General features: G+C 32.6%; 1 protein-coding gene and 1 pseudogene across 8 annotated transcripts in view; one reads left to right on the forward strand and one right to left on the reverse strand.

Annotated features, from left to right (window-relative positions):
• LOC147400431 (putative RNA helicase SDE3) lies at positions 1 to 5189 on the reverse strand (annotated as a pseudogene).
• The window catches only part of LOC147400432 (replication protein A 70 kDa DNA-binding subunit B-like), an 18756-nt gene continuing 7649 nt past the window's right edge, over positions 1042 to 12148 (forward strand). The window contains exons 1-3 of one of the 8 annotated variants that reach the window (XM_086446122.1): positions 1042 to 1568; positions 1675 to 1737; positions 9137 to 9251. Coding sequence is in view for 3 of the 8 variants with exons in the window: in XM_086446120.1 (XP_086302246.1) it covers positions 9173 to 9251 (79 nt within the window). In the remaining 5 variants the exon portion in view is untranslated. The other 7 variants (XM_086446120.1, XM_086446117.1, XM_086446121.1 and 4 more) reach the window with 7 other exon arrangements.

Here is a 12148-nt window from a genome sequence, read left to right on the forward strand (position 1 = left end):
CTAAACCAGCTCTATTAAGCTCTCCATTGTCATCCCTAGCAATAAATCCGTAGCCAGCACCCCAGCAGAAAGAGACCCATAAGTATTCAATTTAATGAAGCCTATAGGAGGTGGTTTCCAACGAACAACCTGTTGTTGCTTGGTTTTTATGCTACCTTTGCATCCCCAACTTCGAATAAGGTTCAACTCATGGTGATTATAAGTAAACATGCCTTCAAACTTGCCTCGAACATCTGACAAAATTGAATGATGAAGAGCCTCACCAGTGAGATCTCACTCTTCAAAAATTATGCGATTGCGATTGCGATTGCGCTCGCGCAAAATATGGTAGATCGTGGGACAAAAAGAAATACTAAGGATATTCAAAATATTCGGGTGGTTACCAATGGAAGTAACTTTGTCCTCCACATTCCCTACATTTTCCCTTGTAATACCAACCAAGGACAGGACTTTCTTCCACACTTCGCTACTATAATTGCAATTGAAGAGCAAATGGTCATTTTCTTCATTAGCATTTCGGCAAAGAACACAATGAGCACTACAAGAAAAATCGCTTCTACCGATGGTCAAGACCGTCACTATAGGCTCATACAACCGTTGTTGTATGTTATACTGACGGTCAGGTTCCTCGTCGCCATGCGTCGCTGTTCCCCTTGTCAGTAATAGCTTTAGAGACTGGCCATATCAACCAAACATTGCTATATCCCTATTTTCTGGAAAATGTTCTGCATGTGAGAAAAATTTTAGTGGAGAAAATATATTTTTTTACTACTTGTTTACATATTTACCAACGGACTTTACAGCCGTCAGTATGTACTAATTTCTTTATATAAAAAAAATTAATAATTAAAATCAATATATTCTGATGAATGCATCCACACAACTTACTTGTCTAGGTTGATCAGCCTCAAATTGGACTGGGCTTCCAAAAAAACCCAAGGTCAAGTTGGGCCGGGTTAGGCAAATGACTACGGGTTGGTACGACTTTTTACGTTGACAATAATACCCTTTCTTTTTATTGACAATAATATCCTTCTAATTTTGAATCTTCTACAATAATACCCTTTACTTTTCTGTTAATTAAATTCTTCTCCTTTGGAAAACCAGATCCATTGGAGTACCCATTCTTCAACTCTCATCTTCTCCTCGAATCGATGACAACACCATATGAGAAGTATTTCGAAGATTCTATAAATGGACAAATCCATCGTGTTTGCTGTGCTTCTCATCCTCATCGTCATCATCACTTCAATCGGAACGAACAACCAGTTTGCAACTCTTCGATTGCAACCGTTTCCGTTGCAACCGTTTTTAGAGTTCGCGTTGCTTCGAATCTATATTCTCAGTTAAAGAACCACATCTCCTCATCAACAAACATCAATCAAATCTTCTCTCTCTCACTCAATCTACTCATCAACAATCAACAAGTATTCGATCTCTAGGGCATCAACAAACAACAATCAAATCTTCTCTCTCGCCCAATCTACTCATCAACAATCAACAAGTATTCGATCTCTAAGGCTTGAGATAACTTACTTCATAACTCTTCTGCTTATTGGACAAATCAGGTAAGATTTATAAGTTTCGAATTTTTATTTTAGTTTTCTATGTTATTTCTGATTAAAGTTCGTCTCATCTTTGTGATCTCTATGTTACTCATCAACAATCAACAAGTATTCGATCTCTAGGGCTTGAGATAACTTACTTCATAACTCTTCTACTTATTGGACAAATCAGGTAAGATTTATATGTTTCGAATTTTTATTTTAGTTTTCTATGTTATTTCTGATTAAAGTTCGTCTCATCTTTGTGATCTCTATGTTGAGATGTTTGTTTGTGGAATCTGGTTCTTTTGTTGATACATAGAGAGTTGTAATAAAATATTCTTAGATTTCTATGGATTTTATTTGTGGGTTTCCTCTGATTTTTTTTTGTTTTGGGTTTTCTTTTTGGATGCTATATTAGGTAGAGAAAAATATTGAGATGTAGGTTTGTGGATTATGGGTCTTTTGATGATACATTGAGAGTTGAAATAGCAAAATGTTGAGATGTTGGTTTGTGGATTCTGGTTCTTTTGTTCATACATAGAGAATTGAAATTAAAGATTCTGGGATTTCTATGGAATTTATTTGTTCTTCTGATTTATTTTGTTTTCCTTTTTTATTTTAAAAAAAATTTATTAAACAAAAATTTTATGTTGCTGCCAGCAACACTAACAATTTTTTTGTTTTTGTTATTATTATTATTTTTTTGTTATTTTTTTTGTTGCCAACCCAATCAATTCGCCCAGTTCAACCCTTTTGTCCTAGCCCAACTCTTTTTTGGGTGAATGTCAAACCATGGTTCTCAATGAAGTCTTAATATTTCCCAAACCATGGTTCTTATGCCAGGATCATCATGTAGTTATTCCTTCTTGTACAAATCGCATGTATTACTGTATTATTTTTTTTTTCTGGTTTTAATACTTGGATTTCCTTGACATACAACACTCCAAGACAGATGTGCTGATATCAATTTAATCAAGTAGATATGGCTTGACATGCTTAGCCACCTACCTATGGAACTAACTGTGCACACGTCTTTTTGATTCGCTCTTAAGAGGTGACACAAATGTAGGAAATGGCATGGTGGTGTAGAAATTAGGATTCTTACTTGTGGTGGAGGTTAAACTATTTATGATATCAATTATTGGCATTTGGTGCAGAATGATGTTTCTGAGATGTTTGATAACTAACTTCTGAGTAGGTAAAGATATGGATGTTTGGTAGTGGCTTCCAATCACACTTTGAATCAGTGAGGGCACTAAGTTCAGTAAGTCGCCAGTTCAATTGGGAGTAGATTTAAAAATCTGGGTGGTTGTTGACATAAAATATTTTAAGTACTGTTTCATTGGTTCATCATTTTAAATGAAAGAAATGGCATGGTGGTGTAGAAATTAGGATTCTTACTTGTGGTGGAGGTTAAACTATTTATGATATCAATTATTGGCATTTGGTGCAGAATGATGTTTTTGAGATGTTTGGTTGTGTGGTTCGTGAAAGCTCAACAAAGTGAATAGAATTTTGAGTATGGCAACAAACTTCTGAGTAGGTAAAGATATGGATGTTTGGTAGTGGCTTCCAATCACACTTTGAATCAGTGAGGGCACTAAGTTCAGTAAGTCGCCAGTTCAATTGGGAGTAGATTTAAAAATCTGGGTGGTTGTTGACATAAAATATTTTAAGTACTGTTTCATTGGTTCATCATTTTAAGTGGTTGGGCCATGCCAAGGTTGAAAAGTTCGGTGGCTTGTTACCATCTTTTATCTTTTTTGTTGTGGAAATAATCAAATTTTCAATGGATGCAAGAGGCTTTAACGGCTTGGAGCGTTTGTGTAATTTTTTAGTACCTTAATGCAGGATCAAGTAAGTGGCAGGGAAAAGTGGGCCATTGATGGAAAAACATCAATTAATCCACTCTGTTTTATATTATCATGTTGCTGCCACACACACACAACATATTGCCAACACAACAACATCTCAAGTTTTTTTTTTTTTTTTAAATGTATGTTGCTGCCAGCAACACACATCTCAGAATTTTTTTTTTTTTTCCCATCGTTTGGATGTCACACTCCAAAAGTTGAAACAAATAAACAAACGATAACAAGCAAAGATCTAGCCCGGGTAATAGCAACGTTAAACCTCCTTGGATTGCTAAGAAATCTCAAATAGTGTACTTGTCAAACTCATTATGTTTGATAGTCGACCTGACGGTAGATATAATTATCACTTGTCTCTCCTGCCCTTGAAATTGTTCTACACTCCCCACCTTCACATAAGGCATATCGAGTGTCTCTTCGAGAGCATTCTTTATTTTGAGTACTTGTTGACGATAAGGTGTTATTACCCAATATCTGCCTCATTAAGATTGTTACTTGCTCTCAACTTCTTGATGATCTCAATTACCTTACTAACCTCAAATGGATTAAACCATGATGGATTATTACCCTCCCTCTCATCAAATCCTTGAATGTCAATGAAAAGAACCGGAAATTCTTTGTTCGGAAGGAGCTTCTCCAAAGCATCCATTGACGAACATGTCTCTTCTTTAGAAGCAATCAAATCCCCATTGTAGAAAAGTTTCGAGGGTAGCTCCAATATGGATGGGTGACACCGATAGTTCCTCATCAACTTTGTCACAAAATTTTCATCCTCGCTACGGTAAAACTCACAATCAAACAGCCTCTCCAAGTATGATTTCCCCAATCCATATGTCTCCGCACCTCTGGAGTAAATGACGGGACCTAATTGCATTTGGTCTCCAGCCAAAACAACAATTGTTTCCTTTAGGCATAAATGGGATATGGGGATCATGGATGCACACACAAGAATAAGATAGTTCTTTCTTGTTGTGTACAACTGTAAGATCGCTTCTACGAGTCTCATTGTTTTACCGGTACCTGGGGGTCCATGGATCACATAAGGTGGGGCCCCATTGCAGGCAAGGATCATCTCAACAGAAACCATCTATTCCTCGTTGAGACACAGAGTCAAAGGAACCACCGGGGTTGCTTTGATAGATCTCCTTATAGAAGATTGAGATGGAAAGAGGAACTCAGTTTCTAATTTCTCTGCAGCATGGACAGCATGATATAAACGCCTCATGTTCACCCTATTATAGGTGAACCTAATGTCATAGAGGTCCCCATCACGATGATGCAAATGCAAGTCTTTAGCAAACTTCAAGAACACTTCATCGGCTTCTACTCGGTGTACGAATCCCTGCACAAACCACAATCCTGAATGTAAGCTTTAGAGGAAATATTGGTAGTTTATAAATTTTCTCCACTAAAAAAACGTACAATCACAAAACTAATAATTCCCAATGATTAACATGAAACTAAATTGTTTACCAAATGGACCATGTAACAAGCAAGTCATAACAAACGTATTGATGTCATATTTTGTTCTATCCCTTTTGATGCCTTTTATTTTCTCTAAAATTATCAAATTGTTAAGGTTTTTTTTGATGTTTCGAGACATGTGGAGGACACAACATTTTGACTTAAAAACATGTAGAGTGCTTGTCGTGTGTATAATATCATTTTAATGTATCCAACCAACCTTAAATTATTAGTGCTAGATGTGAACTAAGATGTGTTAATATTACCCAAAAGGAAGCACAAACCTGATATGGAGTACCCTCATCATGATTCTTAGTCGCAAGTTTGGATATAGCTTTCAACTTTGTTTCAAGTTGTTTTTCTTCTTCTTATTCTTCTTGGATGAGGCTAGCATTTTTTTTCCGCTTTGGATATTAAAGAAACACATGGCTTGTTTGAACCCTACGTGTGTGGCAAGTGATCTTTTCATGTTTGTGTCTTTGATTGTACTTTTTGAAAATCTAAACATTTAAGATTGACAAGAGACAACATTTTTGTTTTGAAGATGACTTCCCCCCCCCCCCTCAAATTTAGAGCTATTTATGTTTTATGATGATTTTTTGTGATCCAATCTATATATGTTTGGGAAATTTTTTGTTCTCCAGGTTTGGAGTTGTTTTTTTTTTTATATTAGATTTATGTACTTTTGTTCATGTCTTTAGATGAAATTTAGTGATTCAATCTATAGATGTTTGCTATTTTTTGGTTAATTCTCATCATTGATTTTACAATTGATGCTTGTACTGTATTTCTTCCTTGACTTCAATGGAAAGCATAGAAGCTTTGGGTAGCACGATTCATGTAGGAGATTTAGGAAATCAGAGTTCATTTGGTAGAACTTTTGGATCAGATAGTAATTTGATTTGATATTCATAGTTTTTGGAGAACCATTCAAGTTTTGATCGAAAATGTTGGTTTCGATATCTGGGATGAATAAATATTTTTAGAATCCCACTTTTTGAATTTTGTTGTGGCGGGTCGATTATTTGTATACTTTTGGTCATGGGGTTCTAAAGAGATATAATGGGAACATGGGGCCTGCAATCATAGCTGTGCCGAAGTTCCTTTAAGAGAAAGCAACAGATATTGCTATCAAACAAACAACATTGTATGTTCTGCAATGATTAGGGAGTTGCCTCCAATTTATCATTTGAAATCAGCATTTACAAATGACTTGTATGTTCTGCAGTGATTATAGATTGTAGTCCACTCTTAGATGAACCAACAGATACTGTTATCAAACAAACAACATAGTATTAACCTCTTTACCAATCAAGTCTAACATGATGACCGACTATTTGTGGTTCGTATCACGAATCCAATCTCGCCATTCAACTCTATATATAGTTATGACTTTTTTCAAGGCATGATTATACCCAGAATATGCCAACTAATACGCATAGGAGTCTAAAAAGCATAACACAAACACATTCTAAAATAATTTTGGGAAGAGTTTTTTTTCCTAGACATATAAAACTGAAGTGAAGATCTTCATTACGACTTGCCATTGTCACCCATTAACTCTATTACATAAATAAGGAAACCACCGACAGTTGACCAAAAAGTAATGGTAACAAATTATTTTAGTTAATGTAATTTTATCACAGCTCTATATTTTATATACCAGTAATAGAAGTAGTTTCAGTGCAACACACCTATTGCACGAATGTAGGAGAGCCTAGCAGCTGACAGATATCCACAAATAGCTCCATTAGATCCATCCTAAATTGTGCAAGGCCATCAAGCAAGTCAAGTCTTCTATTTTCACAATTAAATGTAGAATCATCTACCTGTCAAACATAAAGGTCCCAAGTTACCTACATTGTTGCAAACAAGAAAGTCAAATTATTCTTAACACAATTCCAAAATTGGATAAATTTTCTCTTGCAACATGCAAAAAGGATGATAAAGGTTCTATTATATGCAATGATGGAGAAATTGAACATGTTCTCCACAGAACTAGAGCTGGATGACTAAAGAATAGATGTCTCTTTAAAAATTTGACTCATATTATTTCTGAGAGAGATTTGTATGTATTAGATGCATATATACTACACTTGTGCTAGGCTAACGAGTAAGAAACATTTGATTTCAAATCAACAATAAAATTGCTTAAATCTAACGATTGGAGTTCACCGATTAAGATTAACTATTAACTGGAGAAAGGCCAAAAATTCATTGAATATAATTTTTACGCCTACAAACAATAATATTCTAACATTCTTCTCATTAACATCAATCAACTTCGACCTCTAATCCCTCCAATTTTTCGGTAAGAGATTTAAACACAATTTCTAATATTTTTATTTTTTATTTTTCCTTTCTTTTAGTTTTACTTTTCTTGATCTCTTTATAATAAAAGATGTTTTTTCTTATTGAATTATATGACATAAATATTATTTTTAGCATATGTGTTTTCTTGGGTCTCCTAATTTATTTTTTTCCGGTCATAATATTTTTGTTTTTTGTTTTTCTTTTCTTTTAGTTTTATTTTTCTTAATCTCTTTATAATAGAATATGTTTTTTCTTGTTGAATTATATGATATAAATATGATTTATAGCATATGTGATCAGGTTTTTCTTGGGTCTCCTAATTTATTTATTTTCGGTCATCTTCTTAGTTTAACTAAATATTTAAATATTTAATTCTTTCAGAATTAAGTATATACATGCCAACCGTTTGATAAAATGGCTGGGATATGTTTTTTTCATTAATTTTTTTTTCTTTATAATTTCTGATTCTGATTTGCATATGTCGAAAACTCAAAATTATTTCCCTATATTTTTTTTTTTTGGTCAATTTTGCGGATAATAAAAGAAAATCTATGTTATATGGTTTCCATCTTCTTATGGCAGTGCTTGTTTATAATGGCTTATAAACTCATAATGGATAGTTTTGTATTAGTTCCATTTACGTATTAGTGCCACTATTAAGTGGCATTTGTTTTGCTAGATGGACATATGGGTTACAATTTCTTTACTACCATCCTATTAAGTTTTAATAACATAATACCTTAAGTTGTTCTTGCAAACGTTTCTGATTTTTCCATTTGTAGTTGTAATGCTACAGTGATCTCAAGGGAGAGATACATGATCAGAAATTCTACATTCTTCAAATGTAATTTTTGTATGTTAACTCAAATTTCTGATAGATTTGAAGAAAATTTGTTGGTAGGACATAGAAATTAAGATCCATCTTAGGTGATATGTAATTCTTACCAAATTATGTCATTACTATCTCATAACTTCATTTTCAAATGTAGGACATGGCCATCTTCAAGACAACAGCTCGTAAAAGAGTAGTACACTCTCGATATCGATATTTGGAACCTATATCTAGCACGAATCAACTTATTTCTATAAAAAAAAATGTTATCTAAGCAATATGTCCAGTTCAATGATTTAAATCTCCAAACCAGTCAGAACAAGGAAAAAGATGAAGAAAAGTATTCTAATTATGATGTTGTCGTTGGTCCACCACCCGAACGTGTTGCAGACAACTTTAAGTTGTTAGAGTCACATAGCATCACAAATCTCCAATCCAGTCAGAATAAGGAAAAAGATGAAGAAAAGTACTCTAACTATGATGTTGTCATTAGTCCACCATCCGAAGGTGTTGCAGACAACTTTAAGTTGTTAGAGTCACATAGCGTCATGTAAAGAATATAGAATTGTATTAGAACAAAAATTGGACTAATATGTATATGTATGAAAGATGAAAAAGAAATTGTTATGAGTACTTACAGAAATATTCTTAATACTTCTAATGATAATCTACAATCTATTTTATTAGGCCACTCAAATGATGTCTATTGTTTACTCATTTGGTTCATTGTCTACATCAACCTTGGTCTATACTTCGTATTTTATTTTTGTGTTAATGCTAAAAATCTATTGGTTGTGGTATAATTGTATCATTTTTTGTCCTAATATGGTGTTGGTTGAATGTGTTCTGCTCAATGTTCCCTTTTCATTTATCACATTATTATCTAATAATAATAATTTATATTTCTCTATATTTTTATATTTCTATTTCTAATAATTCTATATTCTTTCTATTTTAGTTGTTCTTTTTATTTATGTAATTGGATTATCTAATAATGACAATAATACTAAAATGATTAGTTGTACCAAATCCAATAAAAATATTCTTTGAAATGAACAATTCTTCATTCAAAATTAATATAACAATATATTAATTTCATTTTCTTACAGGAACTCTTCATCTTTGTCGTCTATAATACGATCATAATGGCTGAAAGTTCTCATCATGCAAGCAGACTTAATTCCAAGAAGAATCATGAGAATGTTACAAACAATGGAAAAAAAGGTTATTATTTATTTTTCTTAATTTAAATATGCATATGCACTAATAATTTTTTTTTATTTTTATTAATTTATTAATTATTAATTTAATATTAATATTAATAAAATTATAATTATAATTATAAATGATAAATGATATATGATTATAGTAGAAATTTGCTCCGTTTAATCAAAATAATCAATTGCATGTTCAAACTTATTATAAATCATTAATTCAATAAGAATTAATGGAGATAATAATCAAATCATCTTTATGATACATATCACATGTCTATGCCAACATTTAAATTAAATTTTTTTTAGTAATTGATTTTACGTTTGTTAAAAAATAATATCGCATGTCTATGTCAATATTTATCATTTATTTAAATTATATTTATATTTATTATATTATTTAAATTTTTGTTATATATTATATATTATATATTATTATATGTTATAATACAATTATATTAAAATTTTCTTAGTCATTGATTTTACGTTTGTTAAAAAATAATATTGCAAAATTTCAACTGAGCAACATAAGCAATAAATTTTCATTAGATTCTTCTGCTATTAATCATATTTCAATTACATTAATTCTAAACTATATACTCTTAATTTGCATATATAGAAAGAGTTACGACGTATTCAAGCTCGTCAGCGAAATGCTAAGATGGACGAACATAGCAAAGCTGAACAACTGAAGAAAAGGAGGATGAATTATTAGAGCACCAGTGAAAGAATTCAGAGTATTGATCACAATAACGACGATATATTAAGTATGAATAGACAAAGCATCTTGTTGTCCAACTCTTCTCTAAGGACACCCTTCCAAGGTGTACTCTCATACTATTCTAAGTATTATAATATACATATTCCTAATAAATCTTAAATCTTAAAAATTGACAAATGATAAATAGAAGATAAATTAATCAATTTTTCTCGATGTATATAGGTGGTATAACAAAAAATAAAAATATTGTTACACATTCTTCAGAAGGTAGTACCAAACACGTGAAAAAGAGAATGATACCAGAGTTTAAGGAGGTGCATATTGTTAAGACAAGTGGATATTGTAAATATTGTCGTGCTATAAAGTTGAAATTTGAACCTCCATCATTTTGTTGTTGCAATGGTGAAGTTGTATTAAATATCAATCCCGCACCTATGGAATTGTTCGACTTGTTTACTTCTCAAACAGACGAATCTAAGGAATTTCAAGAATTTATCCGTACTTATAATAGTGCTTTCGCTTTCACATCAATGGGTGCTAAGGTAGACAAAGAACTGGCCAACAAGAAGGGTGGTGTATATACTTTCAAAGTTCAGGGTCAGGTCTATCATTATATAACCAGTTTGATACCAACTGATGGACATGCTAAGTTTCTTCAATTATATTTCTATGATACTGAAAATGAGGTTATGAATAGAATACACCATCTTCCAATTTTAAAATCTCAAATCATAGAAAAATTAATATCAATCCTTGATATGAATCCGTATTCTATGTTCTTAAGGAGTTTAAGGAGTTTATCATTGTTAGAAGATCATAAAATCATAATCAAAAGAGATTGTGGTCTAGATCAACGTGTTTACAATGCTCCATCTGTTTCACAAGTTGCTACGGTATGGGTTAAGAGAAATAATTTAGAAGGAAGATATGAAAGGGACATAATGGTGCATGGTCATGGAGGAAGTTCATATAAAGTACAACCATATTATGGTTGTTACGACCCATTACAATATCCTTTATTGTTTCCTTCTGGAGAAACTGGGTGGCATCAAAGAATAAGCAAGTCTAAGGGAAATAAGAGCAATACATGTTCTGAGTCATCAGTATCGCATATTACACAACCAATATCTGAAGATTTTGACGAAGTCTTACGTAAAGAGCAAGGTACCTATCTAAGAATTTACAGTTATAAATTTTGAATTATAGCATAAATATAATTATCGTTATTTTATTTGCAAAATTCATTACACTTATGTGTATCTAAATAAATTAATAGAAGTCTCTGTTATAGATACCGTCAAAGAAGCTGCCAAATGCGTCTCTTATAGAGAATACTATTGCTACCTATTTCAAATAAGAGATCATCTTAGAACTGTATTATTATACAATGGACGTCTATTTCAACAATTTGTGGTTGATATGTATATCAAGATCGAGACAACAAGACTTGACTTCTACTACAAATATCAAGATAAAATTCGTTCAGAATTATATCAAGGTATAGTGGATAGTGTGACTCTTGGTGAAGTTAGGGGTGATAAAGTGGGAAAAAGAGTTGTGCTCCCTGCTTCTTTTGTTGGTGGTCCTCGTGATATGCATCAGCGATATTTAAATGCAATGGCCTTGGTACATCGTTTTGGCAAGCCTGATATTTTTCTCACAATCACATGTAATCCAGAATGGGAGGATATAACTTCAAGATTAAGACCTTTCGAAAAAACTTTCAACAGACCAGATCTGACAACTCGTGTATTTAGATCAAAGATCGAAGACTTGAAGAATATATTATTCAAGGATCAGATATTTGGACAAGTTGCTGCTCATGTTCATGTTATTGAATTTCAAAAAAGAGGCTTACCACATGCTCATTTCTTGATTATCTTAGAAAATACAGATAAGGTGTTGACCCCAGCAGATTATGATGAAATTGTTACGGCAGAAATACCAAATCAAGATATAGACCCCGTACTTTATGCGAGAGTCGTAAAGCATATGATGCATGGTCCATGCGGCAATTTGAGGAAGAGTTCCCCTTGTATGATAAAAGGAACATGTAAATTTCATTATCCAAGATCATTCTCTGAAACAACAACTGAAGCAAAAGACTCTTATCCTATTTATCGAAGAAGAAATAATGGACGTCAGGTAGAAGTTCGGAAAGCGTATCTCGATAATAGATGGGTTGT

Source organism: Akebia trifoliata, chromosome 6, assembly GCF_017979445.1.
Source record: "Akebia trifoliata isolate Shusen 1 chromosome 6, ASM1797944v1, whole genome shotgun sequence".
Taxonomy (NCBI): Eukaryota; Viridiplantae; Streptophyta; class Magnoliopsida; order Ranunculales; family Lardizabalaceae; genus Akebia; species Akebia trifoliata.